The sequence below is a fragment of the Equus asinus genome, chromosome 8, assembly GCF_041296235.1.
Source record: "Equus asinus isolate D_3611 breed Donkey chromosome 8, EquAss-T2T_v2, whole genome shotgun sequence".
Lineage (NCBI taxonomy): Eukaryota > Metazoa > Chordata > Mammalia > Perissodactyla > Equidae > Equus > Equus asinus.
Window position 1 is genome coordinate 37,268,187 of NC_091797.1, and position 24,336 is coordinate 37,292,522.

The window sequence follows — 24,336 nt, forward strand, 5'->3', positions numbered from 1 at the left end:
CAGCTGCACAAAATATATGGGATAATCTTAGTAACAAAAAGTACAGTGAAAAAAGAAAAGTCCCAAAAGCACATGTAAAGTATGATACCTTTTGTGGAAGTTCAGAAACAACTAAACTTTAAAATACATGCTATTTAGGCATTCATATATGTGAGTGTGTTAATATATAAATTATATCCGAATGCAAATGTGTGATGAACACAAAATTCAAGATCATGATTTCCCTGGGGTTCAGACAGGAAGAAGGGAGAGTGTAAAGGCAAATAGGTAGCTCTAAGTTATTAGTAAATTTCCAGTTCTGGAATTGAGTGGTAGGCTGAGAGGTATTCTTGGTATTATTATTGTTTTTTTTTTTTTTTGAGGAGGAGGATTAGCCCTGAGCTAACTACTGCCAATCCTCCTCTTTTTTGCTGAGGAAGACTGGCCCTGAGCTAACATCCGTGCCCATCTTCCTCTACTTTATACGTGGGACACCTACCACAGCATGGCTTTTGCCAAGCGGTGCCATGTCCGCACCCCGGGATACGAACCGGTGAACTTCGGGCCGCTGAGAAGCAGAATTTGCGAACTTAACTGCTGCAGCACCGGGCCAGCCCAAGGTATTATTTTTAATTTATTGAAAATGGACACTGATGATAGGGTTCAAGAAGCTAGAATTATGATTATTCCATAATTTTTTTTAACCAACTAATTTCTTTCCTGTGGACACAACACCTAGATAATTGCCTATTGATATCTTACCCATTGAATAAAACAGATTTCAATTAAATGTGTTAATTTTTATAAATATGATTTTACATTATATTTTGAATCTTCAGTAGTAAATGCATAAAGTCATCTCTGAAATTAATTCAATGAGGGAAATTTAAAAGAAAAGGAAAAGATGCAACCTAATGTCTTCAGGGAAATTTTCATAAAATTGTTTGCATAACCCTCTGACCATAGTCAAAGATTTGTTAATCACCCCTGTGGGGCACCACTCCCCAAGGTCTAAACCACATCAACCTAGTAGCCTTTAGAGTCGAACATAAATACTTCCCTGCTACACGGTAACGATTCTTGGCGTACATAGACCAACATGGGTATGGTTGCTTAGACGAAAAATATCTACCTACAAATGTGTCTAACAAGAGGACATACTCAAAGACTACAAATATCCTATCAGAATACATCTAACAAAACTTAATTCATTAACGCTTCCACCAGTCCCACATCCAGTTTTTCTCTAACATCCTTATTAGATAGACTTCTATTAAATCTTGCAAATGTGATTTAAATGCAAATGTGATTATAGTGTTAGTATAAGAAACTGGTGGCTAATCCAATATGTCATGGACACAGCAACTTGCCAAACAAGATTTTTTCTGAATTATCAATGAAATTTAGGATCATCATAATGGGAACATGGGAACATTTGGACTACAGGAGAGCCCGACAGCTGTGAATTCCTGTCTCCTGAAAATATAAGTATGCTCTTATATTTTTGTCTTCTGGTAAGTATTCTCCGCTATCTACAACAAAAGAAGACAGAGAGTAGAAAACAGATCCTAGATAGCATACATCTGAGACAGCATAGGCCTCAGTCGAACATGAAAGCAAAAATGTGAAAGGTATGGGAGATATAGATATGAATACACTAATGCCCTCTCAGGAATGAAGATTATACCAAATTTCAACAAGAGCAGTTAGTGGATTTTGAAGTTACTGAATGCTCGTTATACTAAATATCTTATACTTAATATATCATTCAATCCTCCTCACAACCATCCTACGAGGAGGGTGCTACTAGAATAACTATCTTACAGATAAGTTAACCGAAGCTTAAAGAAGTTAATTAGCTTGCTCAAGTTCACACAGTGAGGAAGTGACCAAAGTCTGATCTAATAAAATCACGGGTGGTCTGACTTTAGAGCTTGGGGTCTTAACTAGTTTTATATTGTCTTTTTCTGCTTTAACTTTATATGGATACAGCAATATAGCCTCTTACTTTTCAATTAATAAAAGATTCATTTAATCTTGTCATTTTTTACAAAATTTAAAAGAATTATGAGATTTTGTTTCTAGTTTTCACTCCATGTCATTGTATAAATTCAAATTTAAATATGGTTCGTTCATTTTTCTTAAATTTACTAAAGCAAATAAAATGTAAAATTATGCTACATTACTAGAAACTGAAGTCCATACCATGAAAAATGAACAATTGAGTTTCCATTAAAATGGAGCATGCCTCTTTTTTAACATCTATTTCTTCAGTTCATGCTCTAAGTCTCATTTTTATAACACATTCACTTTTGATTGAAATTAAAATAATATCTAAAATTTGAGATGCAAGCCTTAAACCACATAGAAAGTGTTAAGATGCATAAAATGAAAAGTTCTATATTTGGGTTTACAACATAAAATTACACAAAGTATAATTCTGGCTTGACAGCACTTCGAATAAGGCTGCCCAGGACCTTATGTCATCCAAAGTTTACACTGAGCCAGTAATATTTTCCTCCTTCTAAACCTAGCCAACATATATTTTAGGAAGTGTGTGTAGATCATAGATGTTCACTATTCTGTCCAGTATTGCAGCACAGCTGAAGGCCTGTGTTCACTTTGGAACCGAGCCATTTAATAAACCACAGTGTATCCAATGGATAGCAACCAGAAAAGCATGGTAAAAGATCATACAGTGTTAGGAACAGCAGACAAGGGTCCATGAACTTAGTTTAGGAAGATTAATCAAAGAGTATATTTGATAATAGTCTCTAATATTAAAAGAGACTTAAAAGACATATAAAAGGTTTTTAATGAGCCAAACCAAACAATATTGTCTAGAGATGCACATTCGAATAATTAAGGTGTTAAAATACAAGGAGGTGATTACTATAACATCAGGATAGTGGATACTTTGGGAGACATGGGAGGGTTACGATTGGGATGAGGCACAAAAGAGAAGCTCCTGGGGTCTCGGCAATGCTCTGTTTCTTGACCTGGGTGTTAGTTACAAGAATATCCACCTTAACTGATGAAGTTTTTACCTTTTTTCTGTATCCATGTTTTATTTTATAATTTTTTTTTAAATGAAGTCATGTTGAATTGACTTATGCTGTCTTCTTTCCAGAAAAAAGAAAATGAGCCAGTGCCTGGATGTTACAAAGGGCATCTTTGAGGTCAACATAAGAAGTAAGTAAGAGCATTGATTAAAAGAAAGAGGCTGCTTCGTGTGCAGCTGACTTCCCTATTACTGAAGTTACGAAGATGGAAGTTTGTGACTATTCTGTGGAAGGATCTCTTACGTAGGCAGAAGACTGGATACATGGTTCCTGAGGCCCATTCCAACTCGAAAATTCTATGGCCTTTTAATTTTCAACATTATCCCAACCTCAACTGGCCAAAATAGCTGAGTGCACTTTGCAATCAAGGCATTTTGTTAGCTCAAGTCCTCTCTTGTCTCAGGTTCATCAGTTCAATATGTACATTGTGTTTCTGGGTATTTTTGTATACATAACATACTTGTACATTTTAAAACTTAGGCAAAAGAATATTTTTAATTATTTCAGTTTAGTTCTACCATCATGGTAAAATCACCAGTGTGGAAAAAAAAAAAGGGAATAAGGGGTAAATAGAATAATAACGATTTCTGGGTAAGTGAATGTAGTTTTTAATTCTCAGAATTAAATATGAACCAAGCACAGTTCCAAATGCTTTCACAAATATTAGCCCTCACAACCTCTCCTTAAGCAAGGAAGTGTTATCTTCACTTAACTTACTTCTAACCTGGCACACGAACAGGGCAAATAATCAGCCAAGGATACATTGCTTCCAAGTAGTGAAGCTGGGATTTGATCCCGAGCACTCTGAGTCCAGAATCTGTTCACTTAAGTGCTATGGTTAACTTAGCTGACATCCTATTACTGGACTCAGTAATTAAATAAAATGTGATTAAAACCGGACACATTAATTAAATAAAATTTCCGTTTTGTGTTAAGAAAAACTACATCTCTATCTCACACTACTTGGTAAAAACAGTTCCTTCTTCATGATTATGACATTAAATGTTGTAACTAAAATACTTCTAACAATGATATACTGTAAGTAATTTATCTTTACCCTATTTTACTCTAACTGCAACAAATAAGGTTATTACTCCTTTGCCCCAAAGACGCTATAAATGTAGCAAATAAGGTTATTATTTCCTGGCCCCAATAATGTAAGTACCCTAGGTCTGAAGTTCATGGTCAGAAATAATATGCATATAAAATTTATAAACTACTTCAGTCATTCAACATTCCATCTATTTAAGGATATGACAAAGCACTCAGAAATATTGAGACTGACGTAATCTTAACCCTTATCTGTATTCTTTTAGAGTCGAAATGAGGTAATAGTTTTACCTGTAGAGTTCCAAAGCAACCAGAGGATCCACTCATGCAATTGGCAAATTCCCTGGGGGAAAACAACTCACTGACTGTTTAATGAACTGCTTTTTGTATGAATCACCTGCCTTGCCAATTTTGCTGACTGGCCAGGTGAGTAGGAACTAACAGATTGTTAGTATATGTATGTGGTGACCAAATGGTTCTAGAATTAGTTCAATTTTTGACTCTGCAACAATTCAATAAGTCTATTTAGATAGTGTAATAGCAGTCATGAAAGATATTCAAAGAAACATGGCCTCTGTACATGTACATAAAGGTTAATAATAAGAAATATTATTTTATTCCTGGCACAAAAAAACACATGCACAAAAATGGGCAGTGCAGTAGGGAACATCAAAATTGATACAGGAAAACAGTGAATGCAATGTTGAAGAGAAAAAAAACATGAGGAGAGTAGGTTGGTGGTGATAGAGATTATGATTATGATTATGATTATGATTATAATGGTTGGAGGCAGACATTTGGAAGTGAATCTAGAAAATGATTCTACTACCAAATGGTGGAGCTTATCCAAAGAAAATATGTCATTTAACTTTTTACCTCAAGCTTAATTCCTTTGATAAGGGAAAGATTTGTCATGATCAAGTGATGCTTATGTCATAGTTTCAAGGAGGAATAAGCCCTCAAAACATAACCCACTCAAAATTACTTAATTAACTTTGTGGATTTATCATGTAATCAAAATACATAGAACCAGGGGGCCATAGGACATTAAGGCTTTTCAATGATTTACAATTCAGTGTAATTGGGTTTAACATGTTATTTTCAGAACCACTCTGGATATGATTAAATATGAAGAGACTTTGGGCACTGAACACAGGGGAAATGTTAAAAGAGATGTTCCAAGTGGGAGAAAGCATGTAAGTAAGTTTTAGATACCCTGACAGACTCCAGAGATTTTTAGTTCTACCTAAGGATGATGATATTTTTTGTCACCATGGTGTTGTCTGCTAGCCTTTCATAAAGAGAAATGGAAACAAGCAATGGAAGTTCTGAAACAGACTTCATTCTTCTGGGGTTTTCTGACAGGCCTCAATTAGAACGCATCATCTCTGTGCTTGTCTTCATCTTCTATACTGCCACTCTGGTAGGAAACACAACCATCATTCTTGTATCTTACCTAGATACCCAGCTCCATACTCCCATGTATTTCTTCTTATCCAATTTGTCTTTTCTGGACATCTGTTACACAACTAGCATTATCCCCCAAATGCTGGTCAATCTATGGGGTCCAAAAAAGTCTATCACATACGGAGGATGTGTGCTCCAATTCTTCTTTGCCCTGGACTTGGGAGCTACAGAATGTCTTCTCTTGGCTGTGATGGCCTATGACCGCTATGCTGCTGTCTGTCAACCTCTTCACTACACAGTAGTAATGCACCCTCAGCTTTGCCAGAAGATGGTGCTGATTGTCTGGTTAGGTGGTCTAGGTAGTGCCTTAATTCTTTGCCCCTTGACTTTGAAGTTGCCAAAATGTGGGCACCGGGAAGTGGATAATTTTTTCTGTGAGATGCCAGCATTTATCAAGATGGCTTGTGTCTATTCAAAAGTAACTGAGATTGCTGTCTTTGCTCTTGGAGTGGTATTTCTTCTAGTACCTCTATCACTAATTCTCATCTCATATGGAGTTATCACTCATGCTGTCGTGAGGATCAAGTCAGCAGCAAGGTGGCATAAGGTCCTCAACACATGTGGTTCGCACCTCACAGTGGTAACTCTGTTTTATGCAACAATCATTTATATGTACATGAAGCCACAGAATCACACATCCCAAGATGAAGGGAAGTTCCTTACTCTCTTTTACACAATCGTCACACCCAGCCTTAACCCTCTGATCTACACTTTAAGAAACAAAGATGTCAAGAGTGCAGTAAAGAGAATATTCTGGGTAGAAAAATGGTCAGCAAAGTCATGACTTAGGCGGAAAAAATCAGGGTGTAGAGAGATAAAGAAATAATATTGACTTTTACCAACAGATGATGAATCAATTCATTTATTTAAAGGGCATTGCTGGGGTGTGTACTAAATAGCAAGAATTATACTAGGCACTGACTTTGTAAGTAAGTAGGAAGTACAGAGAAATGATAAGGAGATAGATAAACAAGAGATACAGATACAAAAATAAAATGCAATCCATGTGCTAAAAAAGTCTCAAGACTAATCAGGGACTGCAGATAAATAAATATATAATTATGAAATGTGGTAAGTACAATAATAGAGATATGTACAAAGCATTAAGGAAAGATTTCACTCAGGCATTTATTCTAAAGTAGGATTATACTGGACACTGATTTTTTTCCTTCCCAGACTTACCACTTTTATGAGAAACAACACTCCCTTTCATTCACCTGACCCTGCCAGAGGAGCCTTTGTGGTGGAGACTAACTTCCTACCAATACTCATTCCACCTTCTGCCCCAAGTTCTAACCGGGCATAGGACCACTGTGCTGCAAATTACATTCCTAGTCTGGCCTCCACCAACACAATGCCAAGGAAGTGACATGTGCCACTTCTGGGTAATTCTGTCAAATATGAAGCCACTTGCTCTCACCCCACCTCCCTCCTTCCTCTTCCCGTTGGCTGGAATGCGAATGTGGAGGGTACCTAGCTCTGACAAAAACCCTAAGAGGAAATGGAACAGTAAGATGTAAACAGAACACCCCCCAGCTGAGCAATGCCTCCAGACTATAGAAGGAGAAAAACCCTCTATATTATTCCATATTAATTAAGTCTGTATTTTGAGGTCTCTCTATTACAGCAGCTTAGCTTTTGTCCTTATGTGGTCTGATAAAGGATTAGGCTTTTTCCTTTAGGGTAGTGTCGTCCCAGGCCAGCAGCATCAGCATCACCTGGCAACTTACTAGAAATGCAAATTCTTGGGCCCCACCCCAGACCTACTAAATCAACAATCTGAGGATGGACCCAGCAATCTGTTGTTTTTAACAAGCACTATGTGTGATCAGGCTAAAGATTGAGAACCACTGTTGTAGAGAATAGGGAGACATTGAATGTCTCTAAACAGGAAATTAACATGGTTTTATAAATATTATTAATTTCCTTCCTGATAGAGTTGTGAAAGAAGATCAATACTGATATTTCAAAGCTTTTAGATAAGTAGTTTCCAAATGTCCCAAATGTCAGACTCCAGATCAAGGCCAGTCAATGGAGACTTGTTTTTCACCAATGTGGAGAAATGAGGAAAATAAGAAGTTTCATCTAAGGGTAAATGAAGTCAATATAGAAGTTTATTGTTTATCTAATACTATCTTCTTGTACATTGGTTTTATAATTTTCTTTCTGTTATTGAATTATGGTGGTGGTAGATGGTAATTTTTTGGAAAGGGGCTTGATACTCTTACTTGACAAAACAAAAATTTAGCAATCTCATGTTTGCTCCGTGCTTTTTTACTTTATTTTACTGGTAAGTACATTCAAAATCTGGGGATCTGTATGCTGGAGAATAAACTACTCTATTTTTCTACAAGTCGGCCATTTCGGAGATTGGAAATTTTCTCTCTAAGTGAGATTGCTGACATTGTACAATGCCCTGTCTATGTCATTTCAAAGGCAGAATAAGCCACCATTTACCTGAAGTATTTGAACGGTGGGATGTGGGCAGTAAGGGTATATTGTCTCTCTCCCTGATCCTTAAACTCTGTGGTTCCCATCCCACAGTAAAAACATCATACCTTTATTTTAAGGTTTTGGTTACTATTTGCAGCTAACTTAAAACTTGTCAATTGTTTAAGCCTTGGTATAAATGAATATGAGAGAGGATGATGATATCAAAAGATAGAGAGAGGGTAAAGACAACATAAACGTTATGGTACTGTAAAGACTGTGAAAAAAGAAGAATAGTACAGAGTGGTGAAATTGTAGCCATTGGAAATGAGTATCAACTTTTCTTTGTGAGAAAGGTTAATCCCAAATCTTGATAAACATTTGCTTTATCATTTAAAAACCTCTTACTCAATCTACATTCAGTTGAAATCTTACTTCATCTGAAAAGTCCTTACAGATCTCATCAATCCATCCTTTGACTTCCCTCAAAAATCTGACCATATATCTATTATGGCATTATCTCAGCTTATTTATTTGTTTGTATGTATGTTTTTCCTGAAAAGGCATTAGTGAGCTGTTCAACAACATAGACCTTCTTCTTATGTGTGATTTTGCTGTGTCTAAATTGGTTTGCGACATGAATTGCATTATTAATAAATGTCTATACAATGATTAAATGAATGAATGGTTTTTTACTCAATCTACATGAAAATGTTATTAATTCTGTAGAATATGGCAAATGTTCATTGGGGACTGAATACTGGGGCAACATTTTCAGGCTTTTGTTAATACTTAAGACACATGAAACACCAGAGTTTTTCTTTCACATGCGTAATATTATAGAATCTTCACAACATCCTTCAGAGGTACATACAAGTATGCATTTAGAAACTAGAAAAGGCATCCAAATTAGAAAAGAAGTAAAAATGTCTCTATATGCAGATGCCATGATATTATACATAGAAAACCCTAAACACTCCAACAAAAAACTGTTAGAACCACTAAAAGAATTCAGTAAAGTTGCAGGATGCAAAAATCAATATAGAAAAATTCATTGGTTTTATATACTAATAACAAACTATCAGAAAAAAATTTAGAAAGCAATCTTATTTACAACTGCATCAAAATGAATAAAATACTTAGGAATAAATTTAACCAAGCAGGTAGAACACCTGTACACTGAGAACTATAAGTCGTGGATGAAAGAAATTGAAGACACAAATAAATGGAAAGATATCCCATGCTCGTTGATGGAAAACATCAAAATTGTTAAAATGTCTATGCTACTCAAAGCAATCTAAAGATTCAACGCAATCCCTATCCAAATTCCAACAGGACTTTTCACACAAATAGAAAAAACAATCCTAATATTTGTATGGAACCGCAAAAGACCTCATATAGCCAAAGCAACTTGATGAAAGAACAAAGCTGGAGGCGTCATACTTCCTGATTTCAAACTATATTACAAAGCCATAGTAATCAAAATAATATGAGGTTGGAACAAAAACAGACATAATTAGTGGAACAAAATAGAAAGCCCAGAAATAAACCCACATTATGAGCAGTCAATTTACAATAAAGGAACCAAAAATATACAATGGGGAAAGGGTAGTCTCTTCAATAAGTGGTGCTGAGAAAACTGGACAGCTACATACAAAAGAATAAAATTAAAACACTTATCTTAGGGGGCTGGCCCCGTGGCCGAGTGGTTAAGTTCGCGCGCTCTGCTGCAGGCGGCCCAGTGTTTCATTGGTTCAAATCCTGGGCGCGGACATGGCACTGCTCATCAGACCACGCTGAGGCAGAGTCTCACATACCACAACTAGAAGGACCCACAACGAAGAATATACAACTATGTACCGGGGGGCTTTGGGGAGAAAAAGGAAAAAAATAAAATCTTTAAAAAAAAAAAAAAAACACTTATCTTATACCTCTCACATTAATTAACTCAAAATGGATTAAAGACTTAAATGTAAGATCTGAGCCATGGAACTCCTCAAAGAAAACATAGGAGAAAAGTTCCTTGACATGGAACTTCAAAATGAATTTTTGGCTAAAAGACCAAAAGCATAGTGAACAAAAGTACAAGTAAGCAAGTGTGACTACATCAAACTAAAAAGCTTTGGCACTACGACAACAAAAAATCAACAAAATGAAATGACAACACATGGAATGGGAGAAAATATTTGCAAACCATATATCTGATAAGAGGTAAATATCTAAAATATATAAGGAATTCATACAACCCAATAGCAAAAGAATAAATACTCTGATTAACGAATGGGTGTAGACCAGCCTGGTAGCATAGTGGTTAATTTCACTTGCTCTGCTTCGGTGGCCCACGGTTTGCTGCTTCAGATCCTGGGCATGGAACTAGACACTGCTCATCAAGGCATGCTGATGCGGTGTCCCACATTGAAAAACTAGAAGGATGTACAACTAGGATATACAACTATGTATTGGGGCTTCAGGGAGGAAAAAAAGAGGAAGATTGGCAACAGATGTTAGCTCAGGGCCAATCTTCCTCACCAAGAAAACTATGGAAAGAATTGGACATGCAAGTATATGAGGCTAATAGAATGCTTAATGACATCAATCCAAAAAGACCTTCTCCAAGGCATATAATATTAAAACTGTCAAAACTCAATGACAAAGAAAAAATAGTAAGGGAAGTAGAAGAGAAGAAAATAATCCACAAAGGAATACCCATCAGGATTTCAGTGGATTTTTCAGCAGAAACCTTACAGGCTAGGAGAGAGTGGAATGATAGATTCAAAACACTAAGAGACAAAAACTATCAGCCAAGAATACTTTATCCAGCAAAGTTATCTTTAAAATATAAAGGAGAAATAAAACCTTTCCAAAACACACAAAAGCTGAGGGAGTTCATTGTCATTAGACCTGCCTTCCAAGAAATGTTGAAAGGAACTCTCCTACCTGAAACAAAAAGTCAAAGGTTTACAAACATTTGAGCAAAGTGATAGACAGACAAAATCAGAAAATTGTAGCTCTCTATCAAAACAGGTTAGCAAAAACTTAATTATTAAATGAAGTATAAAGTGAAAAAAAGCATCAAAGATACTATTAATGCTTCAATTTAGTCACAAACTCATAACACAAAATGGAAAAAATTGTGACAGTGAACACATAGAAGGTGAAGAAGAAAGGGATGGAGTCTGCATAGGCTAACAGAGATAAGAGGCAATCAGAAAATGTACTATCTCATCTATGAGAACTTTTATCCAAATCTTATGGTAACCACAAAACAAAAAATCAGAGTAGAACTACAAATCATAAATAAAGAGAAAACCATCACAGAAAACCACCAAACTGAAACGGCAGGCAGAAATACAAAGAAAGAGAAACAATGGAAATATAGAACATCCAGAAAACAAAAGATAAAATGGCAGTATTAAGCCCTCATATATCAATAATCACTCTAAATGTTAATGGATTGAATTCACCAATCAAAAGACACAGAGTGTCTGGATGGATTAAAAAAGAAGACCCAGCAATATGCTACTCCAGGAAAAAAATCTCACCTCTAAAAACAAACATAGTCTTAGAGTGAAGGGGTGGAAGACAATACTCCAAGCAGATGGCAAGAAAAAGACAGCAGGTGTAGCCATATTCAAATCAGACAAAGCAGACTTCAAGAGAAAACAGACAATGAGAGACAAAGAGGGGAATTATATAGCGATAAAAGGGACATTCCACCAGGAATACACAACACATGAATATACATGCACCTAACACAGGAGCACTAAAGTATATAAAGCAACTATTAACAGACCTAAAGGGAGAAAATGACAACAATAATAGTAGGGTACCTCAACATCCCACTTACATCAATGGATAGATCATCCAGATAAAAAGCCAACAAAGAAACAGTGGTCTTAAATGAAATGCTACACCAGATGGACTTCATAGATATACAGAGAAAATTCCATCCAAAAACAGCAGAATACACATTCTCCTCAAGTGCACATGGAACATTCTCAAAGATGGACCATATGTTGGGAAACAAGGCAAGCCTCAATAAATTTAAGAAGATTGAAATCATATCAAGCATCTTTTCTGACAATACTATAAAACTAGAAATCAACTGCAAGAAAAAAGCTGGGAAAGTCACAAAGATGTGGAGACTAAACAACATGCTACTGAACAACCATTAGATCAATGAAGAAATCAAACAAGAAATCCAAAAACACCTGGAGATAAGCTAAACTGAAAACACAACATACCAACTCTTATAGGATACAGCAAAAGCAGTACTGGGGGGAAATTTACAGCAATACTGGCCTATCTCAACAAACAAGAAAAATCTCAAAGTAATCACAAGCTACACGTCACAGAATTAGAAAAAGAAGGATAAACAAAGCCCAAAGTCAGCAGAAGGAGGGAAATAATGAAAATTAGAGCAGAATAAATGAAATAGAGACTGAAAGAAATAGAAAGCATCAATGAAACTAAAAGCTGGTTCTTTGAGAAGATAAAGAAAATTGATTAACCCTTAGCCAGACTCACTAAGAAAAAAAAGAGAGAAGGCTCAAATAAATAAAACTAAAAGAGGAGAAATTACAGCAGTTACCACATAAATACCAAAGATTATAAGAGAGTACTAGGAAAAGCTACATGTCAAAAAATAAAAGACAAAATCGAACTATTTGCAACAACATGGCTGGATCTTGAGGGTCATGCTAAGCAAAATAAGTCAGACAAAGGAAGACAAACACCATATATTTCAAAATTCATATACGGAAGATAAACACAAGGATATGGAGAACAGATCAGAGGTTACCAGAGGGGAAGTGGGTGACAGGAGGGTGAAGGGGTAAAGGGGCACATATGTATGGTGATGGAAAAAAACTAAACTATTGGTGGGGAACACAATACAGTCTATACAAAAACTGAAATATAACAACATACCCTGAAATTTATACAATGTTAAAACCCAATATCTCAATAAAATAAAATATACAAAAAACGAAATAAGTGTTGGTGAAGATGTGGAGAAAAAGGAACCCTGTGTACTGTTGGTGGAAATGTAAATTGGTGAGCCACTACAGACAACAGTATGAAACTTTCTCAAAAAATTAAAAATACAACTATCATATGATCCAGAAATCCCACTTCTGGGTATATATCCAATGGAAATGAAAACAGGGTTTCAAAGGGATAGCTGTATTCCTATGTTCATTGCAATATTATTAACAATAGCCAAAACATGGAAACAACCTACGTATCCATCCCTGGATGAATGGATAAAGAAAATGTGCTGTATACATATATATACAATGGAATACTATTCAGCTATAACAAAGAAAGAAATCCTGCCATTTGTAACAAAATAGATGGACGTTAAGAGCATTATGCTAAGTGAAGTAAGTCAGAGACAGACAAATACTTTATGATCTCAAGTGTGCAATTTAAAAACAAAAACAAGGCTCATAGATACAGAGAACACATTGGTAGTTGCCAGAGGCAGGAGTTGGCAGTGGGAGGGGGGTGGGGGGACGGAGGCGAGCAGGGGTTAAATGGGTGAAGGAGGTCAAAAGGTACAAACTTCCAGTTATAAAATAATTAAGTCATGGAAATGTAATGTACAGCATGGCAACTATCGTTAGTAATTCTATGTTGCATATTTGAAAGTTGCTAAGAGAATAGATCTTAAAAGTCCCCATCACAAGGAAAAAAATTTTCATAACTATGCATGGTGTCAAATGCTAACTAGACTTCTTGTGGTGATAAGCTCACAATATACACAAATATCAAAGCATTACGTTGTACATTTGAAACTAATATAATATGTCAATTATACCTCAATAAAAAAAAGAGTGGCAAGACACTTCTGAAGAATATTAAGGAATAATCTCCTGCCCTACCACATATCAAGATTTATAACAAATATATAATAATTGACACAGGATGGTATTGGTGCAGGGAAAGACAAATTGAGCAGTGGAGCAGAATACAAGGTCCAGAAATATATCAGCACCCTCACATGCACACACTCATACATAGAAATTTGATATATTCAAGAGACATTATGGCATCACTAGGGAAAGAAAAAAATATTCCAATCAATCAATCTGGAAATGGCATCCACATGGAAAAATAAATTTGGATACCCATCCTCCACCGTACACATAAATTAATTCCAGGTGTATTTAGTGTACAACTTTAAAAGTTTTAGGAAAAAATATAGGTTAACATCTTTCTGACCTTGGAATACAGAAGGATTTCTTAAAGAAGACTAATGAAAAGATTGTTCCATGTTTAAATTTAGAACTTCTGATCAGCAAAAGATGCATTTTTAAAAGTAAAATGCCAAGCAACAAACTGAGAGTAAATATTTGCAGGGCACACAAGCAGAAGAGAATTAAAAGCAAGTATAAAGACCCCCCCACCACCACCACCACCATAAATCAATGAGAAAGGAAAAAGAAATAATGTAATAGAATAACAAGTTTTTGATAGAAAATTATACATAGTAGAAACTATATGAGGACATATTCAACCTCACTAGCTACTAGGGAAATGAAAATCAAAGACAAAGCTACATAACATTATAATCTTCCAGTTGTCAATAATTTAAAAGTCTGTAAGCCCAAGTGTTGGAGAAAAACGTAGATCAATTGGACAATTTATATATAACTAGGGTAAGATAAGTTGATAGAACCACTTTGGGGGAAAATGGCTTGTAATTTAAAAGTTTAATATTTACTTACTCCATAACCCAGCAATTCCTCTCCTAGCTATACACCCAAAAGATACTCCTGCATATGTGCCCCAAGGCACTATACAAAATTGTTCTTCATAACACCATTCAGATGAGCCAAAACTGTAATCAGCAAAAGTGTCTGTCAACAAGAGAATAGACAAAGTAAGTGTAACATACTCACACATGGAATATTATACAGCAGTGGAAATAAATGGACCATAGCTGCACAAAATATATGGGATAATCTTAGTAACAAAAAGTACAGTGAAAAAAGAAAAGTCCCAAAAGCACATGTAAAGTATGATACCTTTTGTGGAAGTTCAGAAACAACTAAACTTTAAAATACATGCTATTTAGGCATTCACATATGTGAGTGTGTTAATATATAAATTATATCCGAATGCAAATGTGTGATGAACACAAAATTCAAGATCATGATTTCCCTGGGGTTCAGACAGGAAGAAGGGAGAGTGTAAAGGCAAATAGGTAGCTCTAAGTTATTAGTAAATTTCCAGTTCTGGAATTGAGTGGTAGGCTGAGAGGTATTCTTGGTATTATTATTGTTTTTTTTTTTTTTTTTGAGGAGGAGGATTAGCCCTGAGCTAACTACTGCCAATCCTCCTCTTTTTTGCTGAGGAAGACTGGCCCTGAGCTAACATCCGTGCCCATCTTCCTCTACTTTATTCGTGGGACACCTACCACAGCATGGCTTTTGCCAAGCGGTGCCATGTCCGCACCCCGGGATACGAACCGGCGAACTTCGGGCCGCTGAGAAGCAGAATTTGCGAACTTAACTGCTGCAGCACCGGGCCAGCCCAAGGTATTATTTTTAATTTATTGAAAATGGATACTGATGATAGGGTTCAAGAAGCTAGAACTATGATTATTCCATAATTTTTTTAAACCAACTAATTTCTTTCCTATGGACACAACACCTAGATAGTTGCCTATATTTCTCCAACTTGATTGATATCTTACCCATTGAATAAGACAAATTTCAATTAAATGTGTTAATTTTTATAAATATGATTTTACATTATATTTTGAATCTTCAATAGTAAATTTAATATAATACATAAAGTCATCTCTGAGATTAATTCAATGAGGGAAATTTAAAAGAAAAGGAAAAGATGCAACCTAATGTCTTCAGGGAAATTTTCATAAAATTGTTTGCATAACCCTCTGACCATAGTCAAAGATTTGTTAATCACCCCTGTGGGGCACCACTCCCCAAGGTCTAAACCACATCAACCTAGTAGCCTTTAGAGTCGAACATAAATACTTCCCTGCTACACGGTAACGATTCTTGGCGTACATAGACCAACATGGGTATGGTTGCTTAGACGAAAAATATCTACCTACAAACGTGTCTAACAAGAGGACATACTCAAAGACTACAAATATCCTATCAGAATACATCTAACAGAACCTAATTCATTAACTCTTCCACCAGTCCCACAGCCAGTTTTTCTCTAACATCCTCATCAGATAGAGACTTCTATTAAATCTTGCAAATATGATTATAGTGTTAGTATAAGAAACTGGTGGCTAATCCAATATGTCATGGACACAGCAACTTGCCAAACAAGATTTTTTCTGAATTATCAATGAAATTTAGGATCATCATAATGGGAACATGGGAACATTTGGACTACAGGAGAGCCCGACAGCTGTGAATTCCTGTCTCCTGAAAATATAAGTATGCTCTTATATTTTTGTCTTCTGGTAAGTATTCTCTGCTATCTACAACAGAAGAAGACAGAGAGTAGAAAACAGATCCTAGATAGCATACATCTGAGATAGCATAGGCCTCAGTCGAACATGAAAGCAAAAATGTGAAAGGTATGGGAGATATAGATATGAATACACTAATGCCCTCTCAGGAATGAAGATTATACCAAATTTCAACAAGAGCAGTTAGTGGATTTTGAAGTTACTGAATGCTCGTTATACTAAATATCTTATACTTAATATATCATTTAATCCTCCTCACAACCATCCTGCGAGGAAGGTGCTACTAGAATAACTATCTTACAGATAACTTAACCGAAGCTTAAAGAAGTTAATTATCTTGCTCAAGTTCACACAGTGAGGAAGTGACCAAAGTCTGATCTAATAAAATCACGGGTGGTCTGACCTTAGAGCTTGGGGTCTTAACTAGTTTTATATTGTCTTTTTCTGCTTTAACTTTATATGGATACAGCAATATAGCCTCTTACTTTTCAATTAATAAAAGATTCATTTAATCTTGTCATTTTTTACAAAATTTTAAGGAATTATGAGATTTTATGTTTCTAGTTTTCACTCCATGTCATTGTATAAATTCAAGTTTAAATATGGTTCGTTCATTTTTCTTAAATTTACTAAAGCAAATAAAATGTAAAATTATGCTACATTACTAGAAACTGAAGTCCATACCATGAAAATTGAACAATTGAGTTTCCATTAAAATGGAGCATGCCTCTTTTTTAACATCTATTTCTTCAGTTCATGCTCTGTCATTTTTATATCACATTCACTTTTGATTGAAATTAAAATAATATCTAAAATTTGAGATCCAAGCCTTAAACCACATAGAAAGTGTTAAGATGCATAAAATGAAAAGTTCTATATTTGGGTTTACAACATAAAATTACACAAAGTATAATTCTGGCTTGACAGCACTTCGAATAAGGCTGCCCAGGACCTTATGTCATCCAAAGTTTACACTGAGCCAGTAATATTTTCCTCCTTCTAAACCTAGCCAACATATATTTTAGGAAGTGTGTGTAGATCATAGATGTTCACTATTCTGTCCAGTATTGCAGCACAGCTGAAGGCCTGTGTTCACTTTGGAACCGAGCCATTTAATAAACTACAGTGTATCCAATGGATAGTAACCAGAAAAGCATGGTAAAAGATCATACAGTGTTAGGAACAGCAGACAAGGGTCCATGAACTTAGTTTAGGAAGATTAATCAAAGAGTATATTTGATAATAGTCTCTAATATTAAAAGAGACTTAAAAGACATATAAAAGGTTTCTAATGAGCCAAACCAAACAATATTGTCTAGAGATGCACATTTGGATAATTAAGCTGTTAAAATACAGGAAGTGACTACTATAACATCAGGATAGTGGATACTTTGGGAGACATGGGAGGGTTAGTATTGGGATGGGGTACAAAAGAGAAGCTCCTGTGGTCTCGGCAATGCTCTATTTCTTGACCTGGGTGTTAGTTACAAGAATATCCACCTTAACTGATGAAGTTTTTACCTTTTTTCTGTATCCATGTTTTATTTTATAATTTTTTTTAATGAAGTCATGTTGAATTGACTTATGCTGTCTTCTTTCCAGAAAAAAGAAAAAGAGCCAGTGCCTGGATGTTACAAAGAGGCATCTTTGAGGTCAACATAAGAGGTAAGTAAGAGCATTGATTAAAAGAAAGAGGCTGCTTCGTGTGCAGCTGACTTCCCTATTACTGAAGTTACGAAGATGGAAGTTTGTGACTATTCTGTGGAAGGATCTCTTACGTAGGCAGAAGACTGGATACATGGTTCCTGAGGCCCATTCCAACTCGAAAATTCTATGGCCTTTTAATTTTCAACATTATCCCAACCTCAACTGGCCAAAATAGCTGAGTGCACTTTGCAATCAAGGCATTTTGTTAGCTCAAGTCCTCTCTTGTCTCAGGTTCATCAGTTCAATATGTACATTGTGTTTCTGGGTATTTTTGTATACGTAACATGCTTGTACATTTTAAAACTTAGGCAAAAGAATATTTTTAATTATTTCAGTTTAGTTCTACCATCATGGTAAAATCACCAGTGTGGAAAAAAAAAGGGAATAAGGGGTAAATAGAATAATAACGATTTCTGGGTAAGTGAATGTAGTTTTTAATTCTCAGAATTAAATATGAACCAAGCACAGTTCCAAATGCTTTCACAAATATTAACCCTCACAACCTCTCCTTAAGCAAGGAAGTGTTATCTTCACTTAACTTACTTCTAACCTGGCACACGAACAGGGCAAATAATCAGCCAAGGATACATTGCTTCCAAGTAGTGAAGCTGGGATTTGATCCCGAGCACTCTGAGTCCAGAATCTGTTCACTTAAGTGCTATGGTTAACTTAGCTGACATCCTATTACTGGACTCAGTAATTAAATAAAATGTGATTAAAACCGGACACATTAATTAAATAAAATTTCCGTTTTGTGTTAAGAAAAACTACATCTCTATCTCACACTACTTGGTAAAAACAGTTCCTTCTTCATGATTATGACATTAAATGTTGTAACTAAAATACTTCTAACAATGATATACTGTAAGTAATTTATCTTTACCCTATTTTACTCTAACTGCAACAAATAAGGTTATTACTCCTTTGCCCCAAAGACGCTATAAATGTAGCAAATAAGGTTATTATTTCCTGGCCCCAATAATGTAAGTACCCTAGGTCTGAAGTTCATGGTCAGAAATAATATGCATATAAAATTTATAAACTACTTCAGTCATTCAACATTCCATCTATTTAGGGATATGACAAAGCATTCAGAAATAGTGAGACTGACATAATCTTAACCCTTATCTGTATTCTTTTAGAGTCGAAATGAGGTAATAGTTTTACCTGTAGAGTTCCAAAGCAACCAGAGGATCCACTCATGCAATTGGCAAATTCCCTGGGGGAAAACAACTCACTGACTGTTTAATGAACTGCTTTTTGTATGAATCACCTGCCTTGCCAATTTTGCTGACTGGCCAGGTGAGTAGGAACTAACAGTTTGTTAGTATATGTATGTGGTGACCAAATGGTTCTAGAATTAGTTCAATTTTTGACTCTGCAACAATTCAATAAGTCTATTTAGATAGTGTAATAGCAGTCATGAAAGATATTCAAAGAAACATGGCCTCTGTACATGTACATAAAGGTTAATAATAAGAAATATTATTTTATTCCTGGCACAAAAAAACACATGCACAAAAATGGGCAGTGCAGTAGGGAACATCAAAATTGATACAGGAAAACAGTGAATGCAATGTTGAAGAGAAAAAAAACATGAGGAGAGTAGGTTGGTGGTGATAGAGATTATGATTATGATTATAATGGTTGGAGGCAGACATTTGGAAGTGAATCTAGAAAATGATTCTACTACCAAATGGTGGAGCTTATCCAAAGAAAATATGTCATTTAACTTTTTACCTCAAGCTTAATTCCTTTGATAAGGGAAAGATTTGTCATGATCAAGTGATGCTTATGTCATAGTTTCAAGGAGGAATAAGCCCTCAAAACATAACCCACTCAAAATTACTTAATTAACTTTGTGGATTTATCATGTAATCAAAATACATAGAACCAGGGGGCCATAGGACATTAAGGCTTTTCAATGATTTACAATTCAGTGTAATTGGGTTTAACATGTTATTTTCAGAACCACTCTGGATATGATTAAATATGAAGAGACTTTGGGCACTGAACACAGGGGAAATGTTAAAAGAGATGTTCCAAGTGGGAGAAAGCATGTAAGTAAGTTTTAGATACCCTGACAGACTCCAGAGATTTTTAGTTCTACCTAAGGATGATGATATTTTTTGTCACCATGGTGTTGTCTGCTAGCCTTTCATAAAGAGAAATGGAAACAAGCAATGGAAGTTCTGAAACAGACTTCATTCTTCTGGGGTTTTCTGACAGGCCTCAATTAGAACGCATCATCTCTGTGCTTGTCTTCATCTTCTATACTGCCACTCTGGTAGGAAACACAACCATCATTCTTGTATCTTACCTAGATACCCAGCTCCATACTCCCATGTATTTCTTCTTATCCAATTTGTCTTTTCTGGACATCTGTTACACAACTAGCATTATCCCCCAAATGCTGGTCAATCTATGGGGTCCAAAAAAGTCTATCACATACGGAGGATGTGTGCTCCAATTCTTCTTTGCCCTGGACTTGGGAGCTACAGAATGTCTTCTCTTGGCTGTGATGGCCTATGACCGCTATGCTGCTGTCTGTCAACCTCTTCACTACACAGTAGTAATGCACCCTCAGCTTTGCCAGAAGATGGTCCTGACTGCCTGGTCAAGTGGTTTAGGCAGTACATTAATTCTTTGCTCCCTGACTTTGAAGTTGCCAAGATGTGCGCACCGGAAGGTGGATAATTTTTTCTGTGAGATGCCAGCATTGATCAAGATGGCTTGTGTCTATTCAAAAGTAATTGAGATTCTTGTCTTTGCTCTTGGAGTGGTATTTCTTCTAGTACCTCTATCACTAATTCTCATCTCATATGGAGTTATCACTCATGCTGTCGTGAGGATCAAGTCAGCAGCAAGGTGGCATAAGGTCCTCAACACATGTGGTTCGCACCTCACAGTGGTAACTCTGTTTCATGGAACAATCATTTATATGTACATGAAGCCACAGAATCACACATCCCAAGATGAAGGGCTGTTCCTTACTCTCTTTTACACAATCGTCACACCCAGCCTTAACCCTCTGATCTACACTTTGAGAAACAAAGATGTCAAGAGTGCAGTAAAGAGAATATTCTGGGTAGAAAAATGGTCAGCAACGTCATGAGTTAGGTGGAAAAAATCAGAGGGCAGAGGGTTAAAAAATAATATTGACCTTTTCCAACAGATGATGAATCAACTCATTTATTCAAAGAACGTTTCTTGGGTGCTTACTACATACCAAGAATTGTACTAGGCACTGACTTTGTAAGTAAGTAGGAAGTAGAGAGAAATGATAAGGAGATTGATAAACAAGAGATACAGATACAAAAATAAAATGCAATCCACGTGCTTAAAAAGCCTCAAGACTAATCAGGGACTGCAGATAAATAAATATATAATTATGAAATGTGGTAAGTACAATAATAGAGATATGTACAAAGCATTAAGGAAAGATTTCACACAGGCATTTATTCTAATCTAGGATTATGCTGGACTCTGGATTTTTTCTTCCCAGACTTACAACATTTATGAGAAACAACACTCCCTTTCATTCACCTGATAGTACCAGAGGAGCCTTTGTGGTGGAGACTAACTTCCTACCAATACTCATTCCACCTTCTGCCTCAAGTTCTAACTGGGCATAGGACCACCATGCTGCAAATCACATTTCCTAGCCTGGCCTCCACAACACAATGCCAGGGAAATAATGTGTGCAACTTCTGGGTCATCTTCTCAAACATGAAGCCACTTGTTCTGACCTCCCTCTCTCCCTCCCCTTCCTTTTGGCTGGAATGTGAATATGGAGGGCTATGTTTTGTCAGAGCTATACATGAATAGCTCTGACAAAAACTCTAAGAGCGAAGGGAACAGTAAAATGGAAACAGAATCACCCTACAAGCAAAGCAATGCCTCCAGACCATTACAGGAGGAAAAAAATCTTCTGTATTATTTCATATTAATCAAGCCTCTATATTTTTGGGTCTCTGTGTCATAGTACTTAGCTTTTATCCTTACGTGGTCTGATAAGGAGTTTGGGCTTTTTCCTGTAGGGTATTGTGTTACCTGGACCAGCAGCATCAGTATCACCTGGCAACTTATTAGAAATGCAAATTCAGACCTACAGAATCAACAATCTGAGGATGGACCCAGAAATCTGTTTTTTAACAAGCACTAGAGGTGATCAGGCTAAAGTTTGAGAACCACTGTTATAGAGAATAGAGAGACACTGAGTGTTTCTAAACAGAAAATTAACTGGTTTTATAGATTTTAATTAATTTCCTTCCTGATAGATATGTAAAAGAAAGTTGATATGGACATCTCAAAGCTTTTAGATAAGTAATTTCCAAATGCCCCAAATGTCAGACTCCAGATTAGGTCCAGTCCATGAGAGACCTTTTTTCCCACCAATGTGGAGAAACAAGAAAAACAAGTTTCACCTGAGATAAAGTGAAGTCACTATAAAAGGTTATTTTTTATTTAATATTATCTTCTTGCACTTTGGTTTTATAAATTTCTTTCTGCTATTGAGTTATGGTGGTGCTAGATGGTAATTTTTTGGAAAGGGGTTTGATTCCTTTTTGGTTTTATTCCTTTTTAAATGTTTTTATAATAAGTTTTTATTCCTTTTTGCAGGTAACTTTAATATTGTCAATTGTGTAATCCTTGGTAAAAAGAATCTGAGAGAGGATGATCATATCAAAAGATAGGGAAAGCATAAAGACAATATCAATTTTATCGTATTGTAAGGATTGTGGAAGAAAGACAAAAGTATAGAATGGTGAAATTGCAGCCAGTGGAAATGAGTATCAACTTTTCTTTCTGAGAAGTGCTGATCCTAAATCCTGACAGACACTTGATTTATCATGTGAATACCTTTTACTCAATCTTCTACACTCACTGAAATCTTACCTCATCTGAAAAGTCCTTACAAATCTCATCAATCCATCCTTTGAATTCCCTCCACAATCTGACCATATCCTTATTACGGCATTATCTCATTTTATTTATTTATTTCTATGCATGTTTGAGGAGAAGGCATTGGTGAGCTGTTCAACAACATAGAACCTCTTATTTATAAGTGATTTTGCTGTGTCTAAATTGGTTTCTGACATGAATTATATATTCAATAAATGTACAATGATTAAATAAATGAATAGTTTTTAAATAAGTCTATGTGAAATGTTTTTAATTCTGTAGAATATGGCAAGTGTTCATTCGGTAATGAATACTGGAACAACATCTTCAGGCTTTTGTTAGCATTTAAGACAAATGAAACACATGTGACTTAAGAGAAAGGAAGGATAGTATACTTTTTCTTTCACATGCATAATATTATAGAATCTTCACAGCATCCCTTGGAGTACATATACATACATACATATAAGTATGTATTTGGAAACTATAAAAACAGAAAGAATAAAATTACAAGCTGCTCGTTATCTCATAACCCATAAACAATGACTGCTAACTTTTTAATTAATTTCCTTTTAATTTATTCCCATCCATATTAAAGTTTGGTTCATGTTAAGGACCCTGCTTTATTTCTACCAATGTATGCATTCACATCAGATATATCTCCCCTAAGGGAGCAAAAATTGACTCTTGGGGAGAGGCAAAAATCTTAGCACAGTGATTGGTGGCCTTCCAAAGAGCCAGTGGACATAAACAGGTATAAGATATAACTGTGGTATTAAAATTTCATTAGGAGGGAGATGGTGATAATTAAAAAATATATATTGGGAAAAGAACATCTTAGTGTTATAGCATGTGCTTTTCCCTATTTGAAAAGATGACTAAAACAAAGATTCTCCTGGGCCAAAATGATAGACAATAGTATACATACCCATGCTCTAGTACCTGAGAGAGGCATTAAACGTCTTCTAGGTTAGTGACTGAAACGCGGATTCAATGATTGCCTCGGTTAATCAGGTTAAAATCCTGGAAATTCCCTGGCATACTATAAAAAATTTTTTAACACAATGTATTATCAGGAATTTGAGGAATCTGACATCCTATTTATTCCTGGTTGTATTAGCTATCTGCTGCTACATAAACATTTTTTAAAAGCAACAAACAAGACTTCTAGAAAGGATAAATATAGGTTGAAAATCTCTTATCCACAATTCTGAATCTAAAAAGCTTGGGAAATTAAAAATTTTCATAACGCATTTGGCAGCGCTACCTGACCTAGAC

At 35.7% G+C, this 24,336-nt stretch overlaps 2 protein-coding genes across 2 annotated transcripts; both read left to right on the forward strand.

Moving 5' to 3' along the window:
• Positions 1-5,236: 5,236 nt before the first annotated feature.
• Positions 5,237-6,342, forward strand: LOC106835450 (olfactory receptor 2W1-like). Its single transcript, XM_014847790.3, has one exon. The coding sequence runs from the start codon at positions 5,398-5,400 to the stop codon at positions 6,340-6,342; it is 945 nt and encodes a 314-aa protein (XP_014703276.2). The 5' UTR covers positions 5,237-5,397.
• Positions 6,343-20,162: 13,820 nt separating this feature from the next.
• On the forward strand, positions 20,163-21,268 carry LOC106835449 (olfactory receptor 2W1-like). The gene has a single exon (XM_014847788.3). It carries the CDS (start codon positions 20,324-20,326, stop codon positions 21,266-21,268), a length of 945 nt encoding a protein of 314 aa, XP_014703274.2. The 5' UTR covers positions 20,163-20,323.
• Positions 21,269-24,336: the final 3,068 nt, after the last annotated feature.